Source organism: Drosophila innubila, assembly GCF_004354385.1.
Source record: "Drosophila innubila isolate TH190305 chromosome 3R unlocalized genomic scaffold, UK_Dinn_1.0 2_E_3R, whole genome shotgun sequence".
NCBI classification, from domain to species: domain Eukaryota; kingdom Metazoa; phylum Arthropoda; class Insecta; order Diptera; family Drosophilidae; genus Drosophila; species Drosophila innubila.
Window position 1 is genome coordinate 9,189,115 of NW_022995380.1, and position 18,826 is coordinate 9,207,940.

At 36.9% G+C, this 18,826-nt stretch overlaps 1 protein-coding gene across 1 annotated transcript in view; it reads right to left on the minus strand.

Moving 5' to 3' along the window:
- LOC117793029 (headcase protein) overlaps positions 1-18,826 on the minus strand; it is an 88,665-nt gene that overhangs the window by 35,895 nt on the left and 33,944 nt on the right. The window contains 1 exon segment of the mRNA XM_034633399.1: positions 15,982-16,078. Coding sequence (XP_034489290.1) covers positions 15,982-16,078 — 97 coding nt within the window.

Genomic DNA, 18,826 nt, shown 5'->3' on the forward strand with positions numbered 1-18,826 from the left:
CATGCTGTGTATTATACACACGCATACAAATGCAGCTTTTCCGTCTGGCGGCATTGTGTTTAGTGCTGCATACATCGCGGCGCATCGCATTTGCCATTTTATGAGGTGCAAATAAAAAGTTACCCATAAAAATGCCATAGACATGTGTAGGAAAAAACATCTCCGGGGCAAAGGCAAACCCAAAGGCAAACAGCGCATAAAAATGCATGTCTGGCAAACAAGCAATCGGAAATGGTGTGGCATGCCAGCTTCCTGCACCATGCCCCCAAAAAAGAGCGTGTTGTCTTGGCAGCCAAGCAGACTGGCGCCCAGTTCAGAAGAGGAGACAAAAAGCGAAAGCTGCAGCATCAAAGAAACAGAGAGAAAGAATAAGAACAAGAGAGAGATAGAAAGAGGGAGACGTCTTTAAAGTGCAACTACTTTAATTAATTTGATGAGGCTGCTGCCTGAAGTTGCCACTTCATCATGCATCATGTCATGCACAGGTGCAATTTATTAAACACTCAAAGGGGGCAGAAGGAAGACAGGATCAGTTGAAGTATCACGCTTCAAATAGTAATCCTGACAAAGCCAGCGCCATTTATTATTGAACCACTGCCGACAGTCAAAGCTACTTGCTACGTGCCACGCCGTTGCAAATGCAACAAATTATTAGTGCACAAATAAATTCAAAGGAGAGAGAGTACGAAATCGATGTATAGAAATTGATTGTCAAGTTGAGCTCAAGAATATTAAATAAAAGTGCAGTGAATACTCCTGAATTACTAAATTAATCATCTAACATTTATCAAAAAAAAAATTGTGATAAAGAGCAGATGTCCAGTTTCAATTTAATATAACTATTATTGTACCATCAAATTAAATATTTAATCCATATTTAATAGTTTTGTTATGTTATTTCATGTATCACAATCACAAAGTTTATTGATAACTTTCGATTAATTATCGAAGTTCCATCGATTTTCTTTAATCGATGTGGGCTGGTGAACGCAGCCATCGATTCAAATAGTCAGTGACAAAAGGGTTAGTCAGAACGATAGATGGCGAGAGTAGAAAAGAGCGAGATAGAAGCAGACAAAGCGAGTTAACAAACTTTAATTAGACAAAGTAAATAAGATAATTAGTAGAAGCCACAAGCCAGCAAGTTAGCCAAATTGAATTAGTTACGTTTACTTAGCGTCTGATTAAATGCATTATTAAGTCAAGTTAAGTGCACGATTATATTTTGTTTTGTATTTTGTGGCAAGTATAAATCATTCAACGGATGTGAAGACAGGCAGCAACAAAGTTGCTACAGTTTATTCTTAACAATTTTTTTTCATTCGCTTTTCTTGATACCAAAAGGAAACGAAACGAATCGATGCGGCAAAAAAGTTGTTATCAGCGTCGCGACATCTGCAACACGAAACAGCAAACAACTTGAGAGTCGACAGTTGAGAGACGCCCCCAATACAATAGCCGGACAACTGTGTGTGGAGGTGCAAATTTCAAAGAGTGTGGGGAGAGGAGGGGAGGAAGGAAAACTAACAAGTTGGCAAGAAAGGAGCATAAAGAAACCACTTAGAAGCCAAGTCTACTGCCATGTCCTGTACAGACACTTTGGACCCCGGTCGAGCGGCCATAAAGGTGACAATAACTTAACGAGCAATGAACCTACAACAAGCAAAAGCTGCAGTTGTTGCTGTTGTTGATTCCCTTCTTCTTCTCCATTTTCTTCTTCTTTTTGTTGTTGTTGCAACTGCTCTTGACGTTTTGCTGACCGGCGACATGGCGTAAGGAAGTGCCACTAAATTGTTGCAGATAAGAATAGCAGCAACAACAACAAACAGCATGTGGTCGCAAGCACAACTAAAACTGGTAACTGAACTCTTCCCCCTCTTTATCTCTCTCTCTGGCCAGTCTTCCCTACATTTTCCTCGCTGCACAGTGGTTCTTTTCTACACATAAGCTCGGATTAGTTATTAACATTGTCTACAAATTTTCACTCTTTACTCTGAAAACTATTTTATGCAAGAAAACTACCAATAATTTTAGTTAACTTTCCTTTTTCTTTTAATATGTGCTATTAATATATATTTTATTAGTTAAATTTAAAATAAATACGGAATAAATAATTTTATACTTTTTCAACCAATTATCAAGCCAAAAAAAAAAACACTAAAAATAAAGAATTATATTAGTTATAGAGTTAAAAAGAAATGTCAACAATTTTTTCAAATTAAAAGCCTCCGCTAAATTGACAAAAAGGACCACTGTGGCCGGCGTCATTGTCCGGTGAAGCAGAACAGAATGTTGCCTGTTGTGCATTTTGATCAGTCGTATTAAACATGTGCAGCAAACGCGTCAATTTTTGGCAGTTATTTCGTATTGAATACACTCACAAACATTCACGTGTATACCCGTACAATGGTGCGTATGATAAATGGCAGTTGAACTACCTTTTGGATTTGCACGTGCGGAATACACACACACACACACACACACACAGAGCAGACAACGAACCCGCAGGCCAAAAGTAAACTGAGTGAAAGCAGAAGGCAGATAGGTGAGTAAAGAGGGGCGGTGGGTGTGACAGTCAGACTCGGAGACCCTTTAAGCATGGCATGCGAAATGAGCTGTTGAAATGGCAATTTAAGTGACTGTCGAGAGCAGTTTCTCCTGCTTTTTTTGGCCGGAATAAAAGCACAAGAAGCTCAACAAATTCTACAAATGCACTTGAAAAAGCGCTGCCAAAGGGCAACAAATACTTGTGGGCAAATAATTTGCACTCACTGTCAGTCAGTCAGTCAGTCAGCTAGCTGTATTTGTTAGCTGTATCTCTGTATCTGTATCTGTTGTTAGCTGTTTGCTGTATCTCATAGTTTACAGTCTGACGCCTTTGCTGCTGGAAGGCGTCAGCCAGCTTTTCATTCATGATGGATGCATTTGCCAACAAGCACACACACACACACACTTCGAGCAGACAAGGTAAGAAATTAATGCATCAAAGCGTCCCAGACGACGCCCGTCGCTCAAGTGGAAGACACTGTCAAAGAGAGGATGCGGAAACTGAAACTGAAGCTGAGGAAGTAAGTGCTGAAGCGTATATAAAGCGTTTGTCGCACCACCATCTAAACGCATTAAAGACGCTCAAGAAACTCATGTAAATCGCCAACTGACCAAATGATTAATTGACAATCTCACGGACGTCCAGCTGATATTTACAGTTGCCATATCAATTGATCCCCCACTGTGAACTGTTGAAGCTTATTTGAATTAATGACTATAAAAGTCGCGATAAAAATTATTTATAAAATCACTAAAATTTTAACAAAGCGTTAAAAGGGGAAAACCCAAACAATGCTCATTTAAATATTTGTGAAATAAAGAAAAGTTATTAATAATAATTTAATAAAGTTAATTTTAATGTCTTTTTTATATATAAACGCACAAAAATTACAATAACAAATAAAAGTGTACAGCTGTCAGAGTTGATCATTAATTTTCGTGGAAAACCGCGACATTACTTTGTAAATGTGGCAATTTTCTTTTAAGAGTTTTCATTTTCTATCTTTTTTTTTGTTTTTGTCAGAAATATCATCATCATTTACATGTTGCGTGCCACACAGTGAAGCCGCAAGTGTATTTACGTGACATCACCGATTCATTAATCATTTGCAAATGAAGGAAATCAAAATGAAGAGGGGGAATGGAAAGGGTATACGATCCTTGTCTGCAGGCGAATGCATGCAGCAGCTGCATACAGTATCATCCTCATAATCATCATCATCAACATAATAAATCGCCCCTCAGCCTGACAAAACTCTCACTTTCCTTCTGGCAATTAAATGACTTCAACTCTGTCACTCAGTTAAGCTCGCTTTTAATTTCGTTGCAGAGACGTTAAGAAATATAAATAAAAAACGCAACTCGCAACTTTTCATTAAACAAAATTAAAATGCTGATGACGCGACGCCAGCAAAATGAAAGACAAACTGCAGCAAATATAAAGCAAAAATTGAAAAAATAAAAGCAAAATAAAAAAAACAAATTGTACACAGAGCAAAGGCAAAGAAAAAACTTAACATTAATCATTACAAGCGCAGACAAAGCGTGGAGCGAGTGGCGAGGGATGGGGAATGAGAGGGAAGGTGGAGGTGAGTGGTGGGAGGTTTCATTTGAGCAGGCGCTGGAAAATTGTCGCGTGTGTGAAGAGTGCTCATTTTTTCCCCAGCCATTTGTTTGCTGATGCTGCAAAAAAGGTTGTTGCAACAATGCTGCGTAGTACTTGCAACATGCGGTGGCAAGACAAATGCCAGATAATGACCCCCATGTAAATTAACAGTCAGCCAAAAGTCCCAGCAAAACACAACGCATGGGTATTTCCCCTTCACACTTATGCATATATCAACACACACACACATATACAGTTAGCCAAGTAATTGCTTGGACCAAATAAAAGATTTACACATCTGGTTTTTTCCCAAATTTATGAATCCATTGGATACTTTATATTCTTCGCCAAAAAAAATATTGCATGTGAATTTTTTACTTTGTCAAAACAAATACTTGGGTAACTGTATGTGCTTTCTCACACAAACGAAAACACATGTTAAGCGCCATAAAGTATGCTATATAAAAGGCAAAAGTTTACAAAAATAGACAGGATCATACAGACCACGGGGACTCCCCGACAGGCGGCACGTCATTAGCCTGGCACATTAGTCCTGAGTAAGGGGCGGGGAAGAGGGAAATGGTTAGGGAGGCAACAACGTCGACAACTTTCTCGATTTGCCAGCCACAAAAATACAAACACGTGGGAAAAAGCAAAAACTTGATGCGGGTCGAAGGAGGCGTTGCCTCAAAAGTATGCAGCAAAAGTATCTATACGGCTGCAAAGGACATTAAACCCGAGCCGACACAGAAAAAGAAGGAGTGAGGAGGTGAGAGTGGTAGGGAATACTGCAGAGAGAGAGCAGCGATTGCGCAGGCGCCATTGGGCGCTATGGGCGCCTCTCGATAGGCGCCTGAAAAAAGCTTTTACTACCAGCAGCCAGCCGGCCGGCATTCCCGTGGCCATGGCCATGGCCGTGACAATGAGGCAGCAATGGCCATGGCCATGGCCATGAAAGCCACCTCAACTCAATTCAACTCCAGCAACCTCCAGCCATTGAATAGGCGCCTGTCCTTGCACTTGGCCTTTGCGTAGGCGCTGGGAAGCGTTTGCCTCGCCATTGACTTTGACTCTGTTTTTATGTGTATGTTGCGTTGGGACAATTTGGGTTGCGTAAAATGTTAATAAACTGCTGCATGGGAAAGTAAAAGAGGGGAGAAAGGCAGGTTGGTAGGGCAGGGAGGGTAGTAGGAAGCTGTGGCAGGGGCCTATTCGTCTTTCGAGTATTTGTCGGGTGCTTTGACCTTGTTGCCGGCAGGCATTTGGCAAATGTGCGGCACGCAGACTTTAGCCCCAAGTCTGACGCATTTATATATTATTTAAACGAAGGACAAGCGTTTCTCTCTCTCTCTAACACACACATATATATATACATATGTATATGTATGCGTGGGAAAAAAGGAGCTGAGTGTTCTTGGATCCTTGGGTGTTAGGCATCTGACATCGTTGAGCTTTAAATTGCCATTTTATGGCATTTCGTTTGCACAGACACAATTTAATATAAAGGTGTCTGAACCGACTGAACAATAAATAGCTGCGATCAGAGTGGAGAGCTGAGAGCAATAAAAGTAGCACGTTTCCATTTTCTTCATTATTTGCATTTTCCTTTGTTTTCATTTTCATTTTTTATTTAAATCTCTAAACAGAATTTCAATGTGCCCTTTTAAGTTTGCGAGGCTTTGTCATAAAATTGATTGGCATTTCGGTTTTTTGCGTACAGCAGGTGTAGAAGTTGAAACGATTTGTTTAAGGTCACTGGCTGACCATCATCAGGGCTAAGAAAAGTGGTCAGCTGACGCTAAATGTTTGTGCAAAACTTTTGCGCCTAATTGGAAACTTTGTAGACGCTCAGAAGTAAAAAATAAAAATATGTATTAAAAATTCGATAAATTGAAAAGTGAGAGGCAAGGATGCAATGCAGCACAAGTAGTTTCAAAAGCTTAGCTGTATAACCTCATAATGTTGGTAATAAAATGAGCTTAAAGCGCATTATAGTCGAATGTCGGTGGAATGTCGGGAGTTTGGATAATGGCGCCAACTTGTTCCCTCTTTCATTTTATGGCCAGAAATTGGTAATTTCGTGCATCGATGGCAGACGAGAGCACGACGAAGGCCAAAGAGAAGGAACAGGGCCAAAAGGGCGACGCATACAAATTGTCCATAAAAGACATTGCATTGGATCAAAGCAGTTTTCTATTATCGTTGGATTATGCGACATAAGGAAGACAAGACGTTGATCAGCCTTATACAGTAAGTACATAAGTATGTATGTGTGTGAGTGTGTGCCGCGATGTCTTGTGTTGATTAGAAGCTGGCAGAGAGAGTGTACAGTCCATTAGATGCACATTGTGTGCGGGTTTTTAAAGAGTGTCTCGAAATAAAGTATGGATTGGGAAAATAAGAATCAGGATGCACTTGAATAAAAAAAGACTTGAAATAATATCAAATAAAATTAGTGAAACAGACTGGAAGCTGAATAACGACATTTCAATATGCTTATATTTAAGTAAATAGTAAGTACTTGACTTTCAATCAGGGAACAGAACGGTTATACTCCTTAAATAAAATATGGCGATATAATTATTATTAATGCTCAATAAAATACTAAATTTTAATATTTTGACTCAAAAATCGCAAACATAAATAAAACTTCAATATTTATTTAAAAGTTGCAGAATTTTACTGTCTCTTTTTCTTTAAAGCAACTCTGCTGCTTATTTATGACTCTCACATTTTGCAAATGGCATTTCGTTTTATGATAAATGATTGGCCATAATTAAAGTGGCCCATTCTGCGGTTTTTCGGCTCTGCCTGCAGCACATACAAAACACGAGTCCTGCTTCTGTTGCAAGAGAGTCCTGCTCTGCGGCGCAATGACCTCAAGCACAGGACGTTAAGAAGAAGCAACAACTGAGCAAAAGTTAATAATGTGCAGCAGGCGTTTGGCGCAGTTTTCAATGACTGGCAGCCTGTGTTCCTGCCGGCTGAATGACTTGGCCAAGTGGATGAGTGGATGACTTCCTGTAGCTGCCACAACAGAGGCAGCTGGAAATGAGCTCCAAAAAAGAAAAAAAAAAAGGACAGAAACTACAAAAATAAATTGGAAAATGGCGTTATACCTATGAGCATAAAGTCTATATACTATATAAACCCGTACCTCGACATACTTCTGCAGTTACTTACAGCTGCTGTTAAGGACACTAGTCTGGAATTTTTACGACTATGTTGTACACTACACAACACGGCCTAATTAATATTTTCATAGTTTTGTTTATGCACAAAGTGGCCTCATTTCAGTATTATTTTTTTTTGCATGTAAATGCGCACAACAAAGAAAAGATACGTGTATAATAAATAGAAATTTTCTGAGTGCAAGAGTACGGCGTTAAAAATTACTTTTAATTTTATGTAAACTCTACAAATTAAGCAATTTATTTTCATTAACGCAAATAAAGGCGACCCGCACATAACTAACAATAACCGAGCTGAAGTAAAGAAATGATTTCGACGCCCTCAAGCGTGTCTCCCAAACCGCCTTAGCAACAACAGAAACAACAATAAAATCATGCGAAAAATTTTTGAAAATAAATATGAAAATTTACAGTCGTCTTGGCCATATGTTGACAACATACTGTGAACAGAAAATAATTAAAAAGAAAATGTTGCAAGTAGCAAGCAGCGAAAACGCAAATAAATCAAAGTCAATTGAACAACAGAAACATAAAAGTTAAATGTGCTACTTAAATGTGCCACAGAGACACAGAGCAAATGAAACTTGCCTTGAATCGAAAATTATTTGCGCATTAATCAGATTTATTGTCCACAGCGCCAGCCTAAATACTTGCGAGTCTATAGATACATATGTATCTCAGAGTCTAACGAGTAGTTTCTCTAATAGACATCTGGGGGCGAGACAATGCCGAACAACGCGAACAACCGAAACAATAACAACAACAATAACACATACTAGAAACAGGCCTTAGGTGTCTCTTGAGTCGAGTTTTTGAGGGTGGCTAATGACTGCACAGAGATAGATTATGTCATCGTCAACGTTGCGGCAAATGTTTTAATTAAATTGTTCGACAAACTCAAAATGCAATCGTCTCGAGAGTCTTGAGCGTCGCGCACACATAAATCTCAAAGCTGTCATTAGAAATTGTGGCAAACAATTAAACTAATATTCAATAAATATAGCAAACGAAACTTGTACATGTTTTCAAGATCTTTTATAATCGCATATATATATTTTTTTGTATATAAAATAATGTCTAGAGTTGGGTCATTAGCTCTAAAACAACAGACATCGACTTACAGTGATCATCATCGTTGATGAACACTTGGGAGCGCTGTCAAGCAGTTGACGCTCATCATCATCTTGAACAACATCATGATTATTGCTCATCAGCGCAATGGAAGCAAACTTACAGCGAACATTATGTCAGTCAGCTGTCAAGCAATGAGTCTCCAACTGAAACCGAGTCTGTGTCTGTGTCTCTGTCTCTGTCTCAGTCTGAGACGAGCTTCAATTGCAGCCGCAACAAAGCAACAACAACAAGTAAAACAATGCTTATATGAAATTGTTTGTTGCCAAAGTTTGTTGACTTGTCGCTGCTTGAGTTGTCCGCAAACAGAAAGAAATACTAACCGAAAACATTTGTTTATTTAAATAATTTTAATATAACAAAAATATAAATTGTTAAGCCATTACAAAATGTTGTTAATAATTTTCAAATAAAAACCATAAAATGTGCAGCATTTTTCCCTTCTCTCACCCTTCCTCTTTTTCTCCCCCTCTCTCTCTCTCTCTGTGCGTCACGCAGCGGGGGCCAATTTCACTTGCAACCAAATGAAGCGTTAACTTGAAAAATTGCAAACCGTTGCGGTTCACTGCGATTCACAACAACAGTCGGCAGCTGCTGCCGCTGCCACGCCGTTGCATGCAACAAACAATGCAACATAAATATGTCCGTCAAGCCAAACCTTAAAAATTTTCAATTAACTTTTGCGCACAGCAAAAAAGAAATATAATATAAGCAAGAAAGAGAAAAATTGCAGTGAAATTTATAAATTGGAAAAATGTTCACATATTGCACAAATTTTAATAAGCTTTATAACTTGTAAAAAAGGAATTATTTCTTCTTACAAAAAAATTAAATTTTTTAAAATATATTCATCCAAATATGCAAATGTAGTTTTAAAATTTTAATAAAAGAAAATGAAATAGTTAAAGTCGTAAAATCTATATGAAGTACAACTTCTAAGCAATTATAATAAAAGAATATCTTAAAATGATATTAGCTACTCGTAAAAAGTCACGACTTTATGAACACTACGACCTTGTTGCACTTATTGTTTTCGAAAAACCAAGAACCGATAACAAAGCCTAGCTATTGTTTATCGATACGTAAATGCGCACTCGCACTTGTATACATTAAATTGAAATTAAATCATAAAAATTGCCAGACGAGGCTTTAGTTTTGTGTGATTTGTTTGTGGGTGTGGAATCGAAGACTTTACGAGCCCAACTCTAGACAGATCAGTCAGTAACGCTAGCAAACTCCAATAAAATTCTACAAGCAGCAGGTATGCTCTACGGAAAAATACCCTTTGTACTAAGATATGCAATAGTAGACTCTAAATAGTTGAAGTTATACTGAAAGCATCTCAACGACAACAATAGAAACGAGCTGACTGATTGATACTTTAAGTAAGCTCTCTATAGTTTTCTTTCTATCTCCCTAAATCGCCATGTCATATATGCTTTTGACCATTTTCTACGTTTTTATTGTACCCCTTTAAACTATTTAATGTGCACAGGGTACATAAAAAAATATAAAATAAAATACAATAAATTGGCGTTGATTTTAATGCACGGTTTTGTTTTGTTTTGTTTTACGGTTGGCAATTGTTGTTGAGGATTGTAAACAAATTCTTAATTGTAGACGCTGGCAATGCAAATTACGTTTCACGCTTTCTGTGTGGGTTGACTTTCAAGTGTATTATTTCTACTTGTTGTTGTTTCGAATTGTTTTTATTTTTTATTTTTTAGGGTAAGCAAGTACATTGATGTGTGAGTGAATGAGTGTATTGAGTACTCGTTAACATCAAAAGTCAATGCATTTTTAATTTGTTTAATGCGCGCGTCGCATTTGTCGTTACAATTAGCGCTCTCAAAAGCTGCCACAACAAAGCTCAAGCTTGTGTGTGTGTGTGTGTGTGTATGCTCACATTAAGTCAATATCAATATGAAATGCATGGAACAGGCCAACAGACAAGCAGCAACAGCAGCAGCAGCAGCCTGAGGCTAATAATTTAACAACAATTTGACATATTGTGGATATGGCAAAAGTTCAACAACATTTCAATGTCGCTCGCTTGGATCTAATCTCTGACTCTCTCTTCATCTATCACTCTATCTCTGTTCCTCGGTCGACATTATCCTGCGCCTGTTTTTAGGCCTAACGACGGGAAATGCCACCTACGCAACCACAAAATGATGAGAAATTTGAAATGAAATTTTCGCCTCCAAATGCCATTCAAAATTGTGGCCTCGCAAAAAGGACATAAGCGGTGCATTGACCTAACAAACAAATGTTTTGTGTATATGAGTATTTATGTATATATATGCGCTTTGGGCTAATTTTAATTAAGCGCAAGAAAAAAGACGCAAACAATAGACCAAGTCTGAGCTGCCACTCTCCAAAGCAGACGAAAGTGGAAGCTGGAATATATATATAGATATATATGGAGGCGGGGGAAGGTACCTCTAGCAAACACGCATAATTATTCATTTTGCAACGTCTTGTGGCACAGGCACTTGAGCAAATTTCTGGTTTGTTTGATTGCAAGCAATTTGCGCTCGGAAAGGCAAAAGATGCAAAAATTGAAATAAATGACAATGGCTGCTTGATAACAAAAAAGGGGAGAGAGAGGGAGAAGAAGACACACATACACACATTGTCTGACTGTTTGTCTGTCTGTCAGACATTGCAACAGCAAATGTTGGCAACATGTTGCCATGACAATGACTGCGGATTCTATCAATGCTGATGGCGCCCGTCTGCTGCAGGGCATGTCTACCACAATGCACATCAAATGCTTAAATGACAACAGCAAACAACAACAGCAACAAGAGCAGCATTCAACGTGTGACAATGTTGCTTGTGGCAAGTACAGAGCGGGTGAGGAGGGGGAGACGGGTAGCGACAGTTACAATAAATGTCATGTTAAAGGCAGTCAAGCAACAAGACGCACATCATTTTCAGCTGCCAGACCAAAAGCAGACTCTCCAGACTCCAGATGCCACTCAACATTCAACACTCAGCACTCACTGGCAAACATGGCCCACAGTCATTTACCTGTCTGTCTGTCTATTCGACGTGTGGTCGTGGCTAGAACTTTTGCATAAACTGTTACACTTTAAATGTGGTTTAAAACTGCAATAATTCAACCTTAAACTTAGCATGTTCCCTTTACATTCAGCTTGATTTCGTTTGCTTTTCGTTTATTATTTTGTTAATAAAATTCCGAACTAATTGTATGTATTCTTCATTTAATATAAATAAATAAAATAACAAATAATTTTTAAATTGAAATTTTATTTTTTCAATCACATAATTTGTTTCACCGGAATTTATATTTCAATGAGTCATAAAAATGGAAATGGACAAATTGTACTCTACTTTTGATCAGAATAAAAAAAAATATTATACTTTATTTTCCACCGGTGTTTATATTTTGATATTTTATGTAAATATATTCCCGATTTATAAATTATTTGCATTCAATTTTTGTTATAAAATTATTAAATATTTCTTATTTTGAGCTTTGATATTTAACTTTAAAAACAAGAGCTATATTATGATTTCTAAATTAAAAACTGAATTATTTTATCATATACTTTTTTTAACATAAAAAATCAGGAACCATTTTTAAATTCTCAATTAATAATCATTACGGTTTCTGAATTTTATTTAAAAGCAGTTCTAAATTCAGCGAACCAACTGCCACAAAAGACTACGCTGAGACCACACATGTGGCAGCGACAAGTCGCCGAACATTTGACATGGAGCACGGTGCAACATTCAAATCGGCGAAGCGTAGCCAAATGTCAGCCAAAAAGCTGCTATGAGTGATATGGTCATAAAGAATAACGTGCAACTGCAACACACTCACATGCATCTTTAGATACACACACACAAACATATATAGATAGACATTTCTATCCCATACATATGCAACAGCATGCATAAATATCTTTGAGTCTGCAATTTTTCGTTGCCTTTTCGAGCCTCAAAATTGCATAAATTATTCCCGGACTGGCGCCTACGAGACGCATTTCATATGTGGCACAAGCACACACACACATATATGCATACGTTTATGGGTTGCCACATTTTGCTGCCGCTGACATTTGGGCACAATCAATCTCTAAAGTGTCACCACTCCAAGAGTGTCAACTAACGTGCAAAATACTCTGACAACGTGCCGCAAAATGACTGACCAACTGTTCAGCCCGTTTCCATGGACACGCCCCCCGCTGAGCGCGTATTTTTTTCCTTTCGGAAAATGTCGGAAATCGCTGTCAGTCGAAATGGAAATGCTCAGAAACTGCAACATCTGTCCAGACCGAGCGCTTTTTTTAAACACTTTTAAACAGTTTAAAAAGAATAACATATTTGAAAATAGTTTTAGGGATAATAAAAAAACAATAATTGACAAACTGGCCAGCGAATGTTCTTTGCAAATGTTTGTGAATCGTATTTATCTATATGCATGCGAAATTTTAGCTCCAATTCACGACACATGTGCGCCACATCCAGATGAACGTGCTCATCAATCATTTATAAAACTTATTTTCTTATTTAAAGTTCGCTTTATTCTATAATTTTTGTGTTGTTTATTCCATTTTTATTTTTGGAATGCAAAGACAAAGATTGATTGGCATATACTAAGTAAAAAATTATAAATGATTCAGAACAAAGACTGTAAATTATCCGTCCTATGCAAAATATGGAGAATAAAAGTATTTTATAATACGTTAAAAGAATTATTGAATTCATTATTTAATGGATGAAAATATGTAATTTGTAAATTACCATAGAAAAATCTACCCTATTGACGAAATAAATGATATATTCCGTGTTTATAATTCAATCTTGCTAGTAATTCAATTTGTTATATTGTAAACCAATCTACCCACTTGCCATTTAGTAGCACAAGTAAACGAATTTCATTCTGAATCATCTATAGGACAACACCCCAAATAAGTACAAAAATAAAGGGAAATAAAAGTATTACAGTCCGTTAACAATTAGCAGATGTGGCATCAAAAGGCGACGCGTAATAAATGATGAAACAAGTTGACTTAAGTCGCAATGAAAACACGCAGCAGGAACTACCCGAATCTGGGACACAACAAATTTCCTTTGGGCAATTGCCAAGTCTTTGTTAATTATAATTATAGCTGATTAAAACTCAGACGAGTTGGGTTCAAAACTCCAAAAATAAAAAACATTATAAAAAATAAACTGAAATGTTGACAGCTGATGGAAACGTTGAATGGAGCGGGGAATGAATTCAAAAAGGACTCGCAGACAGTCAATGATATGGTCTGATTAAAAAAATCAGCGATGCGGCTTAAGAGCAACCCTTTTGGGAATCAAGTCACCAATTGCTGAATGATTAACAAGTTGACTTGTGTTAATTATTATGAGGAGATCCAGTCAAACCGGTTTGATTATGGTTAATCCTTTGGGCAAACAATGTACTACAGTTACGGCCAAGGGTTAAGGCTTTGGTCTGTGCCTGGCATTGCAATCAATGCAATCAGTTATCACAAAAAAAAAAAAAACAGTTTTCACTCATTTTTGTTATTTTAAAAGTTTTTATGAAAGTTGAATGGGATATCTATCTCTTTCTCTCTCTTCCCATCGCCATGGCGACCAACTTGTCTAGCTTAAGTTTGGACCTAAAACTTTGGATTGTCTGCGAGCCGACGTTTTCCAAAAAACTTTTAAAGCCCTTGAAATTGCAGCTGAAAGAAACTAGCATGGTTCGCTTTAAAACTTTTTTCCAAGCTAACGCCTTCACTTCTGCTTCTTATTCTTCTTTATTTCCACTCGAACTTATACTTATTTTTGGTTAAATCCTAGACAGTTAGTCATGGCAGGTTTATACAAATTTAATACGCCAACGCTTCGGATACGGATTCGGGATTGAGTTTGAGTTTGGGTTGGGTGTTTTGGTCTGGACGATTGCATGGCATTTTGAATGGCATTAAATATTTATAAATTCAATACAAAATGCAATTCGAAATGCATGCCAAGCGGCAGACTGCCAAAAACGAGAGAGAACGAAACAAAAATTGAATTGTAAAGTTTTTAAAAGCATCCAGACAAAAGCAGCTGGGAGCTTGCTGCGTGCAGACAACACATAAGTTGGCCAGGGATTCAAAGCCAGCCAAAGATGCAAAGATACACAGCTATAGATACAGCTGAAGATACAGCTATACATGAAGATTTGAATTCAGTTATTCAGAGCAAAAACATATAGAGCGCAGAGCGACAGGTAGCCGCAAATATTTTGCTATTGTTATGCATTCCTTTGCACCGCCTGCTTCCATCCATATGCAATCCTCGTCCTATACTTGGGCATTATCTGAAATGCAATTGCTGTCATTATTGTTGTGTCCTGCGAGAATGTGCACCATCCATGAAATATTCAAAGTAAACTCCAATGCTTTGCATATTGTACCATATCTCCATATATGAGAGCTTTCCTCATTTATGTTTTCATGAGCCAAACCATTGCCACACACAGAGAGGGAGAGTCTGCAAGCGTCTTCAGCTAATTGTCACTTGTGCAACTTGTGTGGTCCATCAACACATCATGACAGACCAGTTTAATAGCCGCTCGACTATATAATGTCACGTCATATCAATAAAACAGCCGCAGCATAATATCAAAACAATCTACTATAGAAATTTCCTTTTTGACTCTCAACTTTCTGCTGATTTGGCAGATTTTTATACCGACAGACAGAGAACTTGACGACATTTGCATAAGACACAAGTGTAAACAGAAATCTAAGACAACTTAAGCATTTAAATAAACTGCAACGAAGTAGAAATACTCTCGCTAAAAGTTTTCGTTAAAATATATAATTTGTTTAATTATGCAACTTAAATTTAAATGACATAATCATCAACTGCGAGCTGCGTAATCATAATGAGAAATTCCCCTCCACAAAATAGCCTATCAAAATGTGTACTTCCCATAATATTGCGACATATGCCATATGCATGTGACACCTAAACAACAACAATAACAACAAATTATAAATAAATAGAAGCTTTGCTGACGTTGCTAACAATTTTCTTGCATTCTTTTTTTTTTCTAGGAATTTTGTCTTCTTCTTAAAATCAACAGCTGGAAATGATCTGAGCTTTACGCTATGCAAACAATTAAACACCAACAATAACAACATCCCTCGCCTCCTCGGTCCATGCATCCCCTGTAGTATCCATGGCCTGCCCCAAGAGCGTATCCAATTGCCAGATTGCCTAGGCAGGCAGCTTCTTTTTCCCTACGTTTATCGCCAAGTCGTATGTGTAACTTCTGAGAATTTTCAAGCAGCCCATTTGTGAATGAATGCTGAACTGAGTGTACAAACGAGTACGAGTATAAATGAATAGCGAATGAATGAGCTTTGTCGTACAATAAAGCAAGAATCTACGGATTAATGAAAATAGCTCACAAATTTAACTATTTTCCCCTGCATATGATAAGTGCAATTAAAGTTATTATAATTTGTGGCAATAACTCACCTTAACTTGATAAGAATTTAAGCGCGTCTTTGGCAGCAAATTGAATGATGAGAAATCCACGCGACGTGAGAAGATGCCATTGCAACCAGATGTCGAGCTGTAAATACAAAAGACATAAAAGATAAGAAAATGCAATTTCAGAAAAATAAATGTGAATAAATCTATCTAAAGTAAATGATGATAGACTAAATGGTATGCTGTATCCTATCCTATATTTTATGTAGAATTTTAACCTATTATCATTATTAAAAAAGAGAGATGATTTCTTGAGAATCCAAATTAAAGATAAAACCAACTATGTATATTTCTATCCTGCTATCAATACAAACTCGCTTTCCGTATTCCCAGGGTATACAAAATATGCTTATGATATATAAATAAATATGTATTGCTTTTATTATGACAGCTTTTCTTACACTCCTCTCTCGCTACCACGAATCATCATAGAATTACATATCGAATGCTGGCAGCAGCTTGACAGCAAACGGAAATTGCATGCACGTTGCACAAAGTGACGTCTCAGCCAGATAAAGATTTCCTTTTTAGCCACAAAGTGCACGTAGTTGAAAACGACAATGACTAAAACTAAGAGAACTTTATACTTATCAAACTATATATTTGTTACTATATTTCGAACACAAAATTATATTACGTGACATTTGGAATTGTGATTCTAGCTAAGAAACCGAAATTTAATTTACATAACAATGATCTAATTCAAATATGTACGAATAAAAGGAAAATACTTAACACAACTTTAAACTTGATTATCTTCGCTTGAGAATTGTTTCTTCTTATGACTCGAATGTAATTTCTACTGACGTCACTGGGAATGTTTTACTTTTAAATATTTAAAAAAAAAAAAAAAAATTAAAGCATTTATAGCAACAAAAAAAACAACAAACAAACCGAGCCAAAAGTGGGGGTAAAAAAAAATGAAAAATTGAAATAAATAAAAGCAAATATAATACTTAAAGCTGGTATTTTGTTTTGGTTGTTGTCTTTGTGCTTTGTCACGGGCTGTTGAAGAATTTCGTTGTATTTTTTTTGTGCATAATGCCAAAGCAAATAAAGTTATCAACAATTCTCAATAAAAAGCAAATACAACAAAACGAAGAAATGTAAGAAAAGGAAACAGAGAGCGAAAAAGAGTGAAAGGGAAAGAGAGACAAAATAAAATGAAATAAAAGAAGAAATGTCGACAGCAAAACAAACGAATGTTTTGTTAATTTTTTTTTTTTTTTTGCGAATATGTGTTTTAGCTGACCTTGACATTGAATAGATTAAAAGTTATTGCTTATTTCGTTGCTTTAATTGTAAAAGCAGCAACAATTTGATGTCTTATCTCTCAAGCTTTCACAAGCTAGGCTTGCAAGAGGGAGAAAGAGAGAGTGCAATTATACTCCTCCTCCCTCATCATTCAGTGCAAGGCCTCTTATCGAATTAGCGCAATAACAATAACAAATTTTAAGTACACTAAAAGCAGCGACTATTTTTAAAACAAACTCAACTTCAAGTGCTGCTAACAATAGTATAAATATCCATAAACACATACATATGCATACGAATCACAATGCAAGCAACTTGTGGACTTTTTGTTGTTAGTCAGCAAGTGTTTGTTTTGCTCGACATTGATACCCTGTAAAAGATTAAAATGTTATACTAAAATTGAGACGGTTTTTTTTTCATATCATAAAACAATAAAATTAATTTGATAAAGAAAAGAGTTTGTCTAATTTTCTTTCTTTCGAACTAATATACGTCTACTTTCGTAAACCCATGCTGCAGGGTATTTGCTAGTCAAGCTGCTTCAACTCGGGGGCCTTTGTTATTGTGTCTGCCGTTTGTTGACTTTTTTGTTACTCAAATTTTATAATATGTATTGCATTCTTATTTACACCTTCGCCTTTCGTGTGTCGATTATATAACATAAACAAAAGCGTGCAAAAATAAAATATAAATAAAAAATTAAGTGTAAAAACAACAAACAGCAGACCTTATGGCTACGTGTCTGCTGCCACCCCACCTCCACCCCTTTCTCTCTCACCCTCTCTCTCTCTCTTGCTGCTTCGACATTAGTCATCTGCTCGCTTATCGGCGAAATTTTAAATTTATTATTAAACAATTACACAATTAACGGCTAAAATTGTGAGTTCACAGCGACGGCTGTTTATTAAGTCATCAAAAATGTTCAACTAAATAAACAAAATAAAATCATTTCAATTCTTTTTACTCTATTGACATTTAAGATCGAACTTGAACAGCTTAAGGCAAATGATCTTTCATTTTTTTCGCCCAATGCCCTTTTTGGCCGGGTCAACAGTGCAATCCAAGCCTACATTTAGAGAGCGTGCGAAATTGTAGCAATGCTTGACTTTTTCATATTTTGGCCAACAACAATTGGTTTATAGTCTTCTTTTTTTGCAGCTGGTCAAACAAATATGAACAAATATCTGTTTAATAATGTTTATTATTGTTTATTAATGCAAGCGGGTTATATGCACAACACGGCTAATGAATTTTAATGTCTGTTGAGATTATTTTTTGGGACCTTCTGAAGCACGTGTGTCGCTGATTGCCGACTGACTGTCGACTGCGGGCTGTTGACTGTTAATTAAAAGCTGTTTGAATCGTTAATTTATTCATTCGAATATATACGAATACGTATATATCGTCAAAGGTAAATGGGTACTCCATTTATATGCCAAGCACCCGCAAACCAAATGCCAGCTCCAGCTGAGCTCTATGTTATTTATAGGCAGTAACTTCGTCTTGTCAAATTGGAGTTGACTCCCCTCCCTAATTTCCTGTACATCCCACCCTCCCTCTATATGCACAACTTCTC